The 17,602-nt window shown below is 44.3% G+C and overlaps 1 protein-coding gene across 8 annotated transcripts in view; it reads left to right on the forward strand.

The window, feature by feature from the left end:
* IGSF5 (immunoglobulin superfamily member 5) overlaps positions 1-17,602 on the forward strand; it is a 94,435-nt gene that overhangs the window by 24,079 nt on the left and 52,754 nt on the right. For 7 of the 8 annotated variants that reach the window (XR_015240461.1, XR_015240460.1, XR_015240462.1 and 4 more), the window contains 3 exons: positions 10,217-10,357; positions 13,586-13,610; positions 17,350-17,450. Coding sequence is in view for 4 of the 8 variants with exons in the window: in XM_086676004.1 (XP_086532130.1) it covers positions 10,217-10,357; positions 13,586-13,610; positions 17,350-17,450 (267 nt within the window). In the remaining 4 variants the exon portion in view is untranslated. The remainder of the gene's footprint in view (positions 1-10,216; positions 10,358-13,585; positions 13,611-17,349; positions 17,451-17,602) is intronic. The other variant, XM_086676005.1, reaches the window with a different exon arrangement.

Raw genomic sequence — 17,602 nt, forward strand, 5'->3', positions numbered from 1 at the left:
TGTTGCATGCTTATATTTCATATGGGGTGCTCTCAGTCAACAATGACTAGGAGAATTGTATGATGACCTTGATTTTAGGTAGGGATAGTGATGGAGACAAATAAGTGTCAGCTTAATGATGCCGCAATTCCACTTGCTTTTAAATTTTATCTTCAAGTGTCTCTCTTTTTTTTTTTTAATGTTTATTTTTGAAAGAGAGAGAGAGACACAGAGCGTGAGCAGGGGAGGGGCAGAGAGAGAGGGAGACACAGAATCGGAAGCAGGCTCCAGGCTCCGAGCTGTTGGCACGGAGCCCGACGTGGGGCTTGAACCCACGAACTGTGAGATCATGACCTGAGCCGAAGTCAGAGGCTTAACCAACTGAGCCACCCAGGCGCCCCAAGTGTTTTTATTTTTGACTTCCTTATGGAAACCACTAAGAACCTTGACAATTATCATAAAACACATCAGGTTCAGGGATAAACACTTGAAGTCAGTGTTTCTCTGTAGCTTTTATCTGTTGTTCCAGTTTGATCCGATCCTCTTGGCCAGTATGGGGCAAGCTCTTCTAATATTTGAGGAGGGTGTGCAGGCCCTCTTGGATTCCTTCCAATCTCAGTAGCATATGGTTTCTTTCTTTCTTTCTTTCTTTCTTTCTTTCTTTCTTTCTTTCTTTCTTTCTTTCTTCCTTCCTTCCTTCCTTCCTTCCTTCCTTCCTTCCTTCCTTCCTTCCTTTCTTTCCTTTCTTTCCTTTCTTTCCTTTCTTTCTTTTCTCCCAACAAATCCACAGTGTATTTGAAGGCACCACGTCTTATATTTTAAAAAATATAACTAAAAACTCAACTAAATGACATAAATTTAGAGTTTAGATTCCCAAGAGAACCTACTGTAGGGTCCTTGGCATACCAAAAACTCTAACCACACAGCCTACAGGGCTGCAGAGCCTGCTTGAACTCTGTCAGCCTGGAACCAGAAGAAAACATGGGGCCAGGACTGGAGATCAGCTTTCAGTCTTTCATTTTGCAAAAGAGGACTGAAAGGGAGGCCTAGAGAGGTGCTGTGCTCTGGCTGGGGCAGAGCAGGACCTAGAAGCCAGGTAGGGGTTCTCTCTTGGTCCAAAGAGTTTCCCACTACAAAAACACCTTTACTTGAGATCTTCCAAAGTTCAGAACAAAGTTATAGCCAGAGAAAGATTGATGATGAAGAAGAGGAAGAAGGAGAAGGAGAAGAGGAGGAGGAGCAAGTGGAGGAAGAGAAGGAGCAAGAGGAGGAAGAGGAGGAAGAAGAAGAAGAAACACAGCATTTGCCAAGTAAAGGCTCTGTTTTAAGTGCTTCTCAGATGTTAACTGAATTAACATGCACAGCAGGTCTATGAGTGGACCCTGTTATTACTTCTGTTGCAGAGGCGAGGTGACAGGGAAATAGTATGGTTTGGAATTTGCCCGTGTCCGCAGAACTAGTAAATGGCAGAGATGGCCCTGCTGGTCTGTCTCCAGAATCTGCTCACCTGTCAGCTCTGCGTTTCACTTGTGTGGGCATGTGGGCAGCCACGTGGGCGGATGGGAGAGTGTCCTATGGCTTCCATAACAGTGTTCCACAAAGTGGGTGGCTTATACCAGAGAAATATGTTATGTCACAGCTCTGGAGGCTGAATGTCTGAGATTAAGGTGTTGGTAGGCCTGGTTCTTTCCAGGAACCATAAGGGAATGATCTCTAGGCCTCTCTCTTAGCTTCTGGTATTTGCTGGTGGTCTTTGGTGTTTCTTGGCTTGTAGAAGTAGCAACCTGACTTGTGTTGTCATCTTCACAGGATGCTTTCTCTGTGTGCTTGTCTGTGTCCAAATTTCCCCTTTAAAATTTTTTAAAAATTTATTTATTTTGAGAAAGAGAGTGAGACAGGGAGAGAGAGAGGTGGGGGAGGGGTGGGGGTGGGGGGAGAAAGAGAGAGAGAGAGAATTCCTTGCAGGCTCCACACCGTCAGCACAGATTCTGATGCAGAGCTTGAACCCATGAACTATGAGATCATGACCTGAGCCAAAACCAAAAGCTGGATGCTCAACCAACTGAGCCACCCAGGTGCCCCTAAATTTCCCTTTTTTATAAGGACACCACTCATATTGGATTATGGGACCCATCCTATCAAGTATAACCTCATCTTAACTAAATTGCATCTGCAATACTCTGTTTTCAAATAAGGTTACATTCTGGGAATGCTGGGGGTTAGTACTTTAACACATGAATTTTAGGGGGACACAAGTCGACCCGTCATCACAGATGATGTCTCTGTGAACCTATAAAAAGCCAGTCAGAGACTAACCTGTGGTCAGTACCAACAGTTCTGTGCTTTGCACTGTGGGGATTGGTCTTGGTGCAATGAGCACAAGCTTGTCCCACCATTGCTAAAACTTTGCCTCTTGTCTCTGATTCAGTTGCTCCCAGAGACCAGGCAGACAACAGAAACGAAAGCATAAGTGAATACATGTGTCAGGTAGAAGATGGAGTGGAGGGGCCCATTGGGAACCAGACATCATGCTCCATCCACATGGAACAGCTCTGTCAGTGCCAGCTGGTGGTTGCCAGTGGGAAAGGAGATCCAGGGCTGGCAGATCTCTGACCTGGATCTGGTGACTATCAATGCTTTTGAGGGCGAAGGACACCGAAATCTGTGTTTCTTTGGTTTTAAGTCAAGATTAATTTATTTTAGCTTATTAAATTCAAGGGAATTTGGCTTATTCTCTGCTAAGACGACGTAAGAAGATAAAACGAGAATTCAAACCCAGCTTGCTTTTCTGTCTCCAGTTTATTATTTTGAACAACTAAAACCTTTAGAAAAATTGCAAGACCAGTACAATGAATACCTGTGTGCCTTCGCCTAGGTACAACAAATGTTAACATTTTGTCCTGTTTGCCCCTCTCTCAGCTTTTTCTTTGGCTGAGCCATTTGAGAGCTTCTGTTAAATAAATACCTAAATACCTTGGCATGTGTATCATAAGAACAAAGGCATTCTACTTAACCACACATGATGTCGTCAGCAATCACGAAATATAATGCTGACACAGTACTATTATGTAACATACAGCCCATGTTCGCATTTCCCCAAGTATCCTTTATAGTGATTTTCTTCTCCAAACCAGTATCCAGTCAAAGACCATGCATTGCCTTTGGCTGTCAGGTGTATTGTTTCCTTCCCTTACTCTTGAATGGCTCCCTCACCTTTTCTGTCTTTCCTGATATAAACCTATTTTGATTTGGGGCTAAATATTCTTGGCAAGCCATGGGTATTGTCATGTGGGCACATGATGCCGATTTTCTCTGTCATTGGTAATGAATTTGGTCATTTGGTTAATGATTTCTCTGTTGTAATGATACCTTTCTCCTTTATAATTAATACATAATCAGCGTATACTGTATGAATGTCTCATTTCCTGGCAGTCTTTCACCTCATAGCTTTTTTTTTTTTTTTTCAACGTTTTATTTATTTTTGGGACAGAGAGAGACAGAGCATGATCGGGGGAGGGGCAGAGAGAGAGGGAGACACAGAATCGGAAACAGGCTCCAGGCTCCGAGCCATCAGCCCAGAGCCCGACGCGGGGCTCGAACTCACGGACCGCGAGATCGTGACCTGGCTGAAGTCGGACGCTGAACCGACTGCGCCACCCAGGCGCCCCTCACCTCATAGCTTTTGTGTTCCTCAATAAGTCATTGCCTAAATCTGTTGCTTCTATGGTGGTTGTAAAAGAATGATTTTCTGGCTCCATAATTTTTCTATATTTGTTAGTTGGTGGTCTTCTGTAAAGAAGAGGCTTCTTTTGCCTTTTTTTCCTTTTCCTTTTCTTTCTTTTTTTTTTTTTTTTTTTTAACAGTTTCAGTATGGACTCCTTTTTATCCAATACACTATTATCTGCTCCTGTCATTATTCATTTTGATGTTCAGGTTGCTCCATATTTGGCTAGTGGGAATCCCTTCCAGCTGGTCCAGTGTCCTTTTTGACATGGCCCTTAGTTTTTGAGCAGTCAGCCTAGTAAGATGATGTTCTGAAGTCCCTATGCATTTCACCTCTTCTGCCTGGAATCAGCCATTTCTCCAAGGAGCCAGTCCAGCTTGCTTTGAAGCTGTTTAAATATGATAAAGTATGGTCCAGGCTTTGAAAGGGAGGATTAAAAAAAAAGAAAGTTCCATTAGCCCCAAATGCAATGAAATCGACTGTTGAAACTGCACATCTTAACAAGGTAACACTGCAACAGAGCTCTGGTCTGATGGATCATGCCCCAGAGAAATGGATTTTAGAGATTCGCTTGCCTGCAAAGCTTTTCTTTTGTAGGGAAGGGTAAGGAGCACTTAATTTCCGTTGATCAGGTTTAATTCAGCTGAGGGCCTCGTAAACTGGGACTGGGGGAGTTAGGCCTTAGTTACGGCAGCTGGGGTCCCCGCAGCCTCAAAGGGAAGCCCAGTGGGCGCCTTGCAATGAGTCTTACTTTATGGGACTCATTTGGAAAAGGGTAATTTGTTTCTAAATTATTCATCAAGATCCAGAGCAGCTGGCGGCTGGCTGCGTGTTGTATATTTTATGCAAGTTTTAGTAGCTGAAGACCTCATTACAGCACGGGCTGCTGGTGCGTGGGAGGCTTCCAGAAACACAGCCAGCGGTCGGAGAGCCCAGAAGCAGCAAGCCTGGGCTGTGCAGGCTTCTTCAGGAATCGATAAGCATCAGTCCTGCCACCCATTTCCTCCTAAAAGTGCAAGAAGTCTTCACTTCTGGAATAGTCCCTGTAAGTCGTGGCAAGAATGACAATGGCCGTTTAGGAAGCCTGTAATTAGTTCAAGCCAAATAAAACACTCACTGACTCCTGAAAGAGAAGTATCCTGAAAAGGATACTGCTAATTTTTTTTTTTTTAAAGATCGATTTTCTTGATTCCAGAAGCAACACCGCATTGCAGACACACGGACGGCCGAAAGTGAGAGCTCCTCTCACAACCCCCCTTCAGATAAGCTCTCTCAGCCCTCTGCGCCCAGCTGCCTGGTTTCCTCTGTTTTCTTGCCTGGTGTGCAGGCCAGTGAAGCGGTCCAACAAAGCAACATTGTTGGGACAGGGGAGCACCCAGTAGACTGTAGTGATTCCTGGTCATAATCTGAGTTTTGTGGGGAGTGGTGATTTCGACGGCCGGGAGTGGCAGTCCTGGGTCACAGCTCTGGCTCCCGCTATGTGATTCTGAGCAAGTCACTGACTTCGGAGCTTAGTCTTCTTGCCTGTTAAATGAGAAGCAGAAGCATAGAGCAGAAGTTCTCTTTCCCGGCTGCCTGTTAGCCTCCAGGAGCTTTGACGCACATGGTGAATGCTCAGGGCCCATCCCAAAGGTTCTGACGTAATTGGTTTGTGCGGGGCCTGGAAATGGACATTTTTAAGAAAGCCCCAGTTCACTGGGCAGTCAGAACTGGGGGCTCCTGCACAGGGAAATCTTGAAGGCCTTGCCTCCTGAGCCAGCTTCATTAGTGCTGTTATCCACACAGACGTGGACACCAGAGAGCCTGGGCTCAGATTCCCAGCTTGCCTGCTGTGTGACTTCAGGCGAGTTACTTAACCTCTCTGTGCCTCAATTTTCTCATCTGTAAAACAGAGATGATAATAATATCTACCTCACACAATTGTTATTGGTGTCAGAAGTAAGCAGGTTAAAACGTCTAAAGTGCTCAGGACAGTCCCTGCTGCAGAGCCCAAGGGCAGGAGAGGGGGGCAGCTTTTATCACTTGTCTCATTGATTCAGAGATCTCCTGTGTCCCTTCCAGTCAGCAGAGGAGCACCTTTTCACATGCCGCTGGTGACATTTTGTATCGATCCAATTGGTTTCGAGAAATTCTATAGGCCCTTTTAAAACCCAGAGCATTTCTGTGAGAGCATCTGGGAAGAACTGTCTTCCTTTTCTGCGCAGATGGGTAAAGGACAGCCTTGAAGCTGAGATTAAAGGTGCACAGGAAATTCAGGATTGTGGCCGTGACATGCACAGTTGTGTGAGGGAACGTAGGGCCAAAGGCAAGCAGTGCTCAACTTGGACATGGTCTTCCTTGGTCACGAGGTGCACATGTGCATCCTTTCCAGCAACTCTGTCGTTCACCTTGAACCGATTACATCCACATCCTTTGCTAGGACATACGTCAGGGTCCAGCACCTACCTGGACTCCCCATTTCCCATAAGACCTGGGCTGCAGCTTCCCAGAAGGATTCTTCCAAATTGGACACACAACACAAATAGACAAGAGTCACAGCACCGGGTTTTCTCCTGTTCTGAGAAACAGAACTGAGCCTGTTCTGGTTTTCTCTTGTCCAGCATTCACTGAGTGTCTTTGTTCCACGTGTCTTATCTGTACAATGGAGGATTATGGACAAGGTCGTACCAAGATTCTGTGCTTTCTGCCCGCTCTCATGCTTTCCATCAGTAGATGACCATTATTTATTTTTCTTCCAATCCACTGTAAATGTACCATTTAAAAAGCATCACACTAAGACGTCTATGATATATATGCCTGTGTGCATTCATATGTATGTCATATATGATAAATTAAAAATTGTTATTCAAATAGGAAAAGTTCTTCTGTGTAGCTCCAGTACCAAATTACCCCCCCTTGGTGGCACATACACCATGCTGTCTGGGGGGCCCCACTGGACTAGAGGGAGAGCGAAAGTCTTCCCTCGGTGTGAAACCCCAGGGGAGATTTGACCCCCAGTGGAGGGTGGTCACAGCATATAAGAAGCAAAAGAACGAGCCGTGTGCCTCCTGATACCAGTCGCTGTTTTGGTGAGAGTTTGGGGCTTTTAGGTGAGTGCAGGCAACACTTTGCTGAGCGCGGTGGTTAAATTAAGAGATAAGAGAGTGAGTGAGATCACAGTACCCAGCAGGGTAGCCCTTCCCTTACTTTAAATAAGTCCTTCCTGAGGGATAGGCGGCTATTTCTGTGGTAGATCAGAGGAAAGGTTGTCACGGTCAAGACTTGGTTGACAGAAGCTTGGCAGACCGGTCATTTTCTCCAGTAGAGGAGGAAAATGCCCTGATAGGGAATGTTTGGGGCAGGTCAGCAAATGTGTGTTGACTTCACCAGTGTGAATTTCAAGCCTATCTCTTGAATGTTTCAAATAGGCTCCGGCCAGACATGGAGCTTGAACGCAGGGCTTGAACTAACGACCCTGAGATCAAGACCTGAGTTGAGATCAAGAGTCGAGTGCTTAACTGACTGAGCCACCCAGGTGCCCCCCCCCCCATCTCTTGAATATTGAGCCAGATCTTAATGTTTAACCCCAGCTGGCTCCCTTAAGAAAGCTAATATTTGAAAACTTCAATTTGTAAACAGTTCATCATACTGATTTAGAATGATGTCAGCAATCTCGAACATGTGTGTTGTACCCTACAGTGTTCTCAGCATTTTGACATGCATCCCGAGTCTCTGACCAGCCTGGGGGGTAGGGAGCAGGAACTGTGGACGAGTGAGCCAGTGGCCAGTAGAACACAAGTAAACAGTGGCCATGAGATTTCGCTGGATGCACTGACATGAAGCCCAAAGCTCTTTGTCAGTTGCAAAGTTTCCTCATGGTGCTCTGAGTTTAAACTCCAGATTGTGATTATCATAAATGTGGTTTTGGACTTATTATTGTTATTATTTTTATTTTTATCACATCCATAAGCTGGAGCATCCTGTTGTGTGGCAGGTTGCTTGGGAAGTGTTTGCATTTTGGTATTTTCAAAGTGTAGGTCACCAGCCACCTGTATCGGAATCACCTGGGGTGCCATTGCAGACCCCCTGACTTGGCACCACTGGAGGCAGGCTCTGCATTTGATATGCAACAAGCATTCCAGGTGATGCTTGGGATTTTGCTCTCGGTGCAGCAGGTGGACAATCTGTATTACTCTCTGGATGGGAAGACACTGGATTGTTTTAAAGCTCCAATTCTGGGGCTGAGGAGGGGTGGTATGAGAAGGGTAGAATTCTGCCCCTACCAACTCTGCCTTTTCTGGGGAATTCTTTTCTATCCCTATCTGTCTCAATTCATCTCAGAAAAATGATGGGTCATGTGGAGATACATCATCCATCCTTCCATCCATCCTTCCATCCACCCTTCCTTCCTTCCTTCCTTCCTTCCTTCCTTCCTTCCTTCCTTCCTTCCTTCCTTCCTCCCTCCCTCCCTCCCTCCCTCCCTCCCTTCCCTCCATCCTTCCATCCATCCTTCTATCCATCCATCCATCCATCCATCCATCCATCCAGTGTGCCCAATATGTACCAGGTGCTTGGGGTATAAGAAAAATAAGACATAGTCCTCGACCTTGAGGAGACTAAGTTTAGTTTAGATAGTAGCAAATGTGTAAGAAGAACTGAAGGTGAAAGCTGCCAATTTCACAAACATTTATGGTGGCAATGAATGGGAGATGTATAAAAAAAAGGAAATTTAAAAAACCATCACAGGTAATGCGGAGAGGCTTTGCACAGAGAGCAGAAAACAAGTACCTTTTTATATTATGTAATTCTTCAAAGCACAGAGTTCTCTGAATTTTAGCATGTGCTTCGAGATCAGTCCATGTATTATTTTGCAGTGGAATCCTTTCTTGTCCATGAGTCAGAATCCAGGTGGTTGATGATTGTAGAAACTAGGGCATTAGTGATCATCTCTAACCATTCCTGTAAGGTTGTCTGAGCATTTAACTTTGACACAGGATTAGCAAATTATGATTTCAAGGTCAATTTTCATGGAAAACTCTAAGAACACTCAAGAACTGTTTTCCCACTATAACCTCTGGTTCCAAAGTGCTAGAAAGTCTATTGATTTAAAATTTTTTTTTAAATGTTTATTTAGTTTTTGAGAGAGACAGAACATGAGTGGCAGAGGGGCAGAGACAGAGGGAGACACAGAATCCGAATCAGGCTCCAGGCTCTGAGTTGTCAGCACAGAGCCTGACAAGGGGCTCAAATTCATGGACCATGAGACCATGACCTGAGCTGAAGTTGGACGCTCAACCAACTGAGCCACCCAGGTGCCCTTAGTCTCTTCATTTAAAAACAAAACCTCTCTTCCTTCATAGGAAGTCTATCGTTTTAATATTTTTCTAATGACTTGCATTCAATACAGTAGCATTCATTTACAATGAGAATCCAACCAAGCACTCAGGGTTGAGTGACAGACTTTACTGAAGAGCAATTCACATTGGAACGGATCAACTTAAATGCGGGTTGACCTCAATGTGGTTCGGGGGGCAAGTGCAATGCCGGCTGGATAAGGGCTCTCTTCGGAACGTGGGTATGGTTCTTCTAACCCACGCTGCACGGTGCTGTCCAATGGGACTTCCTGTGGTGAGGACCATGTTCTGCACCTGTGGAAACTGAGCACTTGAAATGTGGCTAGTGTGACTGAGGTGCTGAGTATTTAATTGTATATAATTCTGGTTAATTTAATTTGAATTTAGATAACTGTGCGAAGCATGTCGGATAGTTCTGGCTAAGACAGCACTGTACTACATCAAAGTGGCTTTTTCTTTTCTCTTCCCTTCTCTCCTCTTCCCTTTCACTCTCTGCAGGCACTACCTTGCCTGTCTGTTCCCTTTGCCAAATCCGTGACTACTGAATGCAACAAGAGGGCAAAGCAGACATTAAGGGCGGTGCCTCTCAAAGAGCCATGGAAAACAACAATGAGCAGATGAGGAATGAAGTCTGTGGGCGGGGTGTGGGCGGGCTGGGGCCGAAGGCCCTTGCAGTACAGTCCCTTAGACGTGACTCTTCTTCAGTTTGGCCTCGTTTCCTCTGGGCTCTGGACCCTTGATGGGTGGGAACGTGGAAGGGAGAACCAAATGCTGGTCTTGCAGTCTTGTCTGGTCGTAGCTGCCTAGTAAGTATTCCTTGGCGAAATAAAGGATGTTGGGGTGAGGCAATCACTCCTCCCACTTGGGAGCGGTCTTCCTGTGTTGCCTACTCTACCTCTAAGAACAATAGAGGCGCTAACTGACAAATACTGGGACCATGTTACTCAGCAGGTGCTTATTGGCAGCAGTAAGTATTGTAATGGAAGATCCTGTAGAGTATTGAATATCTGAGCACACTGAAGAGAAGTTGACCTATGACCCCCAGCTGTAGTGGCCAAATGGTTATAATATTATCGGAAAACAGAATCTAACTTACAGGGCGGCAGAAATAGCGATTACGAATCCTAGACGGTAGGAAGCATCACTAAATAAATTTTTTTTTCTCCTCTCAACTTTATAGGCAGTATTGATAAAGCAGGTACATCATTGCCTACCTGGGCCATAATTCTGCTTGCAGTATCATTTTCATTGCTTTTGATCCTGATCATTGTTCTGATTATAATAATCTGCTGCTGTTGTGTCTCCGGGAGAGAGAGAAAAGGTAATTTTTTTTGTTTATATAGATTTGTGTATATATTTGAACGTTTGGTACAAACACTTGTCGGTCATTAGCTCCTTAACTCTTTTGTAAGATGCATTGGCCTTTGGAGCGCACTTTATTTGGAAGCGGGCTTCAGAGAAGGAAAGGATTTTATGAAGAAGGAATACATTGCTTTGGGGCTTGCTGTAACCACTCCCAGAAAGACTGAGATCTGCACACTTTTGAGAGGGTGAAGAGACAGTACCTTTCTCAGCAAAGACACTGACTATTTGAGTTCTGTGCTTATTTGCGAGGATAGAAGGATATTGTAATCTGCCACTTAGATGCTGTGCTTTTATCTAGAATAGAATCTACCTATCTGAGCACGTGAAAAGATTATTTCCTATTTTGTGTAATTCCAAATTGCATTTGGAGGTGAATGTTGATACAGTGGTAGGAAGAAAAAGAAGGTCTGCCAATAAAAATAGTACAAATAAACTTAATAATCACGCATTTCTTCTGAATGAAGTCTTTCGAGGACTCCAAGATATATGAAAGCAGTGGCCTTGTTTGGGGGTCAGGCTTCACAATGGGGTGGGCTCACCAACATTGGGGGGGGGGCTTGTCGTGAGGTTCAGCCATTCGTGACTTCAGAAACCAAAGGATCTTTGTCATGTAGAAGGCTCGGGACTTTCCAAGTGCTGAATGTGTGTGTCCAGCCTTGCCTTTCTTTGTCTCGGAAAACCTCACCTACACCTATTTGAATATTGTCTACACTTAAATTATTTTTCTTACAATCAGACTTCTGATATTAGGCTATGTGTCAGTTTAATTGCATTTAAAATGTCATTAGTAATAATTGCCATTTGATGAGCCCTTTTTTGTGGGTGACCCAGGCACTGTGTTAATTATCTTACATGGACTATCTCTCTTAGATAGTCTATGCAAAGTGCATAGTTAAGCCATATCTAAGCTAATTGCCTAGCCTCAGCCCCTGCATGGATTTGGTTTGGGATTGGGAATTAATTCTGTGATACAACTTTATTCCCTAGGAAACAGAACATGAAAAGTAGTAAGCCTCTGTTGGCCCAGATTTGATGGCAATTTGCTTTAACTTGGGAGTTACCCTATATGCCACAGATGGATTACTCAAGTAAAATACACTGGATTTTAGATGAAAACGATTGGATAACTTAAATTTTAATGTAGACGTGACTAGGATTGTGCAGTGCCTTCAGATTACTATTTTCCACATTAGCTACTGTGGTGTCGTTGAAGGAGCATTCTGTTTATTTGGATTCCTGATTCTCCTAAGCTGTTTTTTGCCTGTTCCATAATAGCCTAGTAGGAAGGTTGTGATGGTTGGTGGCCCAGGTAAGATGTGCACCGGGGGGACTGTCTGATTTTTAGCATTCTCATTTACAAGATGGGGATAAGTGCCATCCTATAGATCGGTCATGAGGACAAAATAAATTGCTACATGAAACTGTTTCCATTTTAGATTAAAAAAAATTTTTTTTACTGTGTTTTATTTTTTGAGAGAGACAGTGTGCTGACAGCACAATGTGGGTCTTGAACCCGCAAACCGTGAGACCATGACCTGGGCTGAAGTTGGACACTAAACCGACTGAGCCACCCAGCTGCCCCTCCACTTTAGATTTTATCCTTTACTTAACTTTGAGATGAAAAGCTCATGTAAGAGTTAGCTGTGTTTATTCCCCTGCGTCTTAACAGGTCCAGGTAAGTGTTGTGAGCAGGGCCTGTGGCGACCTTACAAAGCCCACCCCCATTGGGTGGGACTCACAATGGACACTACATTTCACCTTGACATAAATGGAAAGGATGCAGTGAAGGCCTGGGTTTCCCCCATGACAATTATTTCCATCCTTAAAAATGGCAAGCATCAAGTTGTTTTCAGAAGTATTTTCTGGCACTTTGCTTTGCTGATGCCTGGAGAATTCTCAGTGGTCTGACTGGTTAACTGGAGACCGACTGAAGAGAGCTGAGGACCCCACTAAGTGTGGCCTGAAGGCCTTGGGATTGTTTCTGCTAATAGAGCAAAGAAGCCAAGAGCCCATCTCCTGCAGCCCATTCCTTAAGGAAACAATAGTGACATTCTGTGTCTCTCTTTCAATTCAAATAAGATTGCTTCTGAAGTCCAATTTGGGGTGTGAATTGGCAGATGATATTACGACTGGAAGTAAGTGGGAATATTCTCTAAAAATAAGGAAAATGAATATATTTTAGATCTCAGTAAAGCTTTTTTTTTTACATTTTTTTATAAATGTTTGTTTATTTTTGGGAGAGAGAGACAAGAGTGTGAGTGGGGAAGGGGTAGAAAGAGAGAGGGAGACACAGAATCCAAATCAGGCTTTACGCTTTGAGTTGTTAGCACACAGCCTGATGCAGGGCCTGAACTTACAAACCTCGAGATCATGACCTGAGCCGAAGTTGGACGTGTAACCGACTGAGCTACCCAGGTGCCCCTGTAAAGCTTGATGAATAGAAGGCCTAGACAGGACAGCAGAGTTGCAAAGAACACTGGCTTTTGAGACAGATGATTGGAGACTGGAGCGTGACTCTGTTTCTCTCTACTTTCGAGTTCTATGTCCTCTCCAGTCCAAGAATCCTTTGATTAAAAGCATCAGCAATTTAATGACAGCTCAGGGTGGTGGGGGGGGGAAGGGGATCCACCTCTATGAATCGATACCATTGGTACATGTTGATTGAAAATGAATTCTAGAATTAAGTAAATGCAGTGCTTAAGCAATGTAATTCCTTATTTGTTAAAGTATGATAATACAACATGATAGTGTCTAGTTTGTTAATAATATGATGACACTAATACCTATCTCTTGGGTTGTAATGATTAAATGAGATAAGTGCTGGCACACAGTAAGTACTGAATGAATGACACTAGGGACTGGGAATGCAGAATGCCTCTCCCTGGTGAATGGAGTCTTTGTAGTCTTGCTAGTCAAATTCAATATTCACTAAATACTTATTAGGTACCTACTATACTACAGGTACCTAGGAATTATTTATGTTTATGATAGTTAATAGTGAATTCTACTTCCTTTATGCTTGAAAGTCATTTGATTATTCGCTGTGGGGGAACTTAATAATACCTAATGGGTCACAGATACTCAGCAATGTATTTAATCGGCGGGCGGGGGGTGTCTATAAAAACTGATGATATTTTATTTTGTGATTTTGTAATATGTGATTTTGTTCCTTTTTTTCCCCCAGAATCTAGTTATCAAAGTGAAATAAGGTAAGTTTGAAATCACATCACTTTCCTGAAAACAAAGACAAACAAATGAAAAACAACCAAACAACACCAACTCTACCACCACTAACACACACACAACTGTGGTGTTTCAGGATTATGTTACTCAAAATTAAGTACTGAAAGTGAACGACTCTGAAAAACACATAGGCCAAACACAAACTCATATGGCAAAATTAATCATAGAATAAAATAGGGGCTGGTTACTGCCTAAGTTTGACTTGCCCTGGCTCACTTAGGAAAAAGGAGATTTTCTACCTGGTGTCTGGCATTTACAACTCTTTCCACAAGAGGACACTAGGCGCCTGCACTGTGACTGTTGGCCCTCCTGTTTTTAGTCAATGCAAGGGACTCAAGGAACATTTCAAGGATATTAAAGAACCATGTAGAAATCCTGCTGCAGTTTCTGGGGCGGTGGAGAACAGTGGGGCCAGCTGGATGGCTTCAGGCACATGAAACTGACCAGACAGACAAATTAGGTAGTGTTTACTGCTTGTACCACTGATAGGGGAGGGGATAGAAAAATTACTGACATTCCCATGGCCGTCCAGAAGTAGCCGCAAGCACTTTGAAGGTAGCCGTGTCAAGGACCTACAGTAATACAATAACTAGTTTAAATGTCTGCAATATTTATACAAGTATAAATGCGCTAAGGGGAAGGATTTTTAAACAGCAGTGATTTTGGTGGGGGTGTTACAGCCAAACCGTGTCTAATTTTCACTATTTTATTATATAATTTTCATTTTTGATAGGCTGTGGTTTAAAAATACCTTTAGGCTACACGCGGTGAATGAAGATGTGTGTAATCATTGTGTAACAGACACTAGCTGTTTTCCCTTTGACCCTGGTCACTCCCCGGTGATAATGCGGTATTGGGAGAGGCAGCTGCGGTCTCCCTCAGGACACCACAAAGCAGCAATCTGAAATGACACCTCCCTTGGGGGCTGACTTAGGGCAAGAGGAGAGGAAGGCAGACTCACTCTAATAATTATTCTGGTATTTCTCAGCCTGATGGCAGCCTGGATTCTTCCGTGGACCTTATTGACTTCGTAACATCTTTCACTTGTGTTCTCTGGGATATTAGCTGATTTCAAAACATAGGACACTGGTCAGCAGCGATTCGGGGACACGGGTAGAGAATAAGAACTACTGACAGCAGCAGCAACAATATGGCAGTAGTGATGACAACAGCTGGTTTATCCCAAGTGCCGAACACACGTGCCAGGTGCTGTTCTACACGCAGTGGAGCCCGTTTTCTCGCCGGATGCTCATGATGATTTTATGGGCCATTTCTTCATTTTGTAGAGGAGGAAACTGAGGGGTACAGAGAGGTTAAGTAGTGTGCCCCGGGTCTCCCATCTGGAGAGTGGACGGTCAGGATGTGAGTGAGGCCGTCCTGCTCAGGGCCTGGACCTTGCCCCTGTGCAGCTCTCGCACTTAGATCTGAGTGCATTAGGTCTGGGGAGCAAAGATGGGGAGACTCACTGGGACCCCCATATCCTAGCTGCTTTCCCTGCACTGTGCCAGCTGTGCTGGCTCCAGCTGCTTTCAGACGTCTTCTGCAGTAAAATAACATACTTCTTCCTCTAGAATCAATGCATGTTTATTATAGAAAAAATTAAAAATACAGTTTAAGAAAATATATTTATTTATTTTTGGGAGAGTGCAAGTGGGAGAGGGGCAGAGAGAGGGAGACAGAGGTTCTGGAACGGGCTGTGCGCTAACAGGCTTGACGGCAGCAAGCCCGATGTGGGGCTCGAACTCACGAACCGAGAGATCATGACCTGAGCTGAAGCTGGACGCCCAACCGACTTGAGCAACGCTCAGCCCAAGTGCCCCAAACGTATCGTTTTGTTTATTTGTTTATTTATTTATTTATTAAAAAAGATTTTTTTTTAACGTTTATTTTTGAGACAGAGAGAGACAGAGCATGAGCAGGGGAGGGTCAGAGACAGGGAGAGACAGAATCCGAAATAGGCTTCAGGCTCTGAGCGGTCAGCACAGAGCCCGACGTGGGGCTCAAGCTCACGGATTGCGAGATCATGACCTGAGCTGAAGTCAGCCGCTCAACCGACCGAGCCACCCAGGTGCCCCCAAACATATCGTTTTAAGAAATGATTTTGAAATCACCCCTAATTCTATTGTTCAGAAGTAGGTATTGTCACCTGAGTATGTATATGCTCACTTGATGTATATGCACGCATCGAAGCGTTCACGTCGATACACACACACATGCATTTTGTAAAATTTGGACCATAATAAACCTTACTTCATAACTTGCTCTTCTCTCTTGAAACTCTTCTGAAGATTATTTCCGTTGACAAATACTTGCCGGCCACATTTTTGCTTCATTTGCTTAATATATCTTACTGAAGTGTGAGTACAGAAAAGTTCACAACTCACGGGTGCATTGCTTGATTACCTTTCATAAGGCATATGGGCCTTGAGTGGGGCCATGCAGAACTAGAACACCCCTAGCGCCCCAACCTCCCTGCCCCCCCACATCGCTGCCTCTTCCTCAAATGTTACGTCTTCTGACCTCCATCCCCACATCCCCAGAGATCAGATTCATATGAACTTTGTGTAAATGGAATCATGTCATGTGCACTCACTGATTTTGGTTTTCACCCTGTGAGATTGGTCCGTGTTGTTCAGAGAAGATGTGGATGGTTGATTATGTTACGGTACCACACACTGGGTATATATGCCATTTATCTTCTCCTTTTCCCTTTAAATGGGCATTTGGATAGTTTTCAGGTTGGGGTCATTATAAATACTGTGGCACTAAGCAATTTAGCATGTATCTTTGGTGACATGTTCATAAGTCCTCATTCCTGTTTTGTATTCAGTTGGGTATGTGTCTACTGGTGAACGCTGGGCTGCAGGGTAGGCAGGGTAGACGATTCTGTCATCATCCAGTTTTCTGAAGTAGGTGCACCTGTTTATACTTTTACATGCGGTGCGTGAGTGTTCTCATCAGTAATAACTTTTATAGGTGGCATGGAATTTCATTTTAGAGATGGATTGTCATTTATTTTACAGTCCCCTAGGGTGGGACGTGTGGACTGTTGGCAGCTTTTGCTGTCATAAAGCGTTCATGAGTGAACATTCTTTTAAGTAAATCTTTGCCCATATCTTTGGCCATTTCCCTATAATACATTCTTAATGGTCGAGCATGAATATTTTTAAGTCTTTGGATACCCATTGCCAAGCTTTCCTCCCCTGGGCAGCTGCACCAATTTTTACTTTATTGTGGAGATTGGCATACCTTTTCTTTAAAGGGCCAGATAGTAAATATTTTTGGTGTTGTGGGCCACACTGTCTGTCACAATTACTCAGTTCTGTTGTTGTAACATGCAGGCAGCCATAAATAACATGAAAGTGGACAGGTGTGGCTCTGTTCTGATAAAACTTTATAAAGGGGCGCCTGGGTGGCTCAGTGGGTTGTCGTTGGCCAACTCTGCTTAATTGGGTCACTGGTTTCTGGGGGTGGACTATCGACTGGGGAATGGTGCCCACGGGGCTCTCGTGATAAGGTTCCATCTCTCCCCACCTCAGTGGGAGTGTGAGCAGGCAGACCACTTGCATAGCTGTGCTGGTGGCGATGAGCATCTGTCCTGATGCGGTGGTAAGTTCAGTGTGCGAGGATGCCCTGGGTGGAGTAGTGTGAACCAAACATCCACTACTGATTAACATTTGGCTTTTAAAAATGGTCTGATTCCAGGAAATCTGCAAGTGTGAAGACAAACAAAGAAACTTTTGAGACAAACTTAGAAAGTGGCAGTGAAAACCTGGGCTACCATTCAGATGAGCCACGGACGGCAAGTGAGTGGTCGGTGGGGCCGTGGGAATACCCGAAGGGGCGTGTGGAGGAGGGGCTGGCCAGCTCAGCACCAGCTGTGCAAGCCAGAGGACTTAGCCATTCCTGGGCATTGTTCTTTGAGTAATTTTCAGAAGAAGGAGAAATTTCAGAACTA

This window comes from Puma concolor, chromosome C2 (genome assembly GCF_028749965.1).
Source record: "Puma concolor isolate L17-30 chromosome C2, mPumCon1.1.hap2, whole genome shotgun sequence".
Classification (NCBI taxonomy): Eukaryota; Metazoa; Chordata; class Mammalia; order Carnivora; family Felidae; genus Puma; species Puma concolor.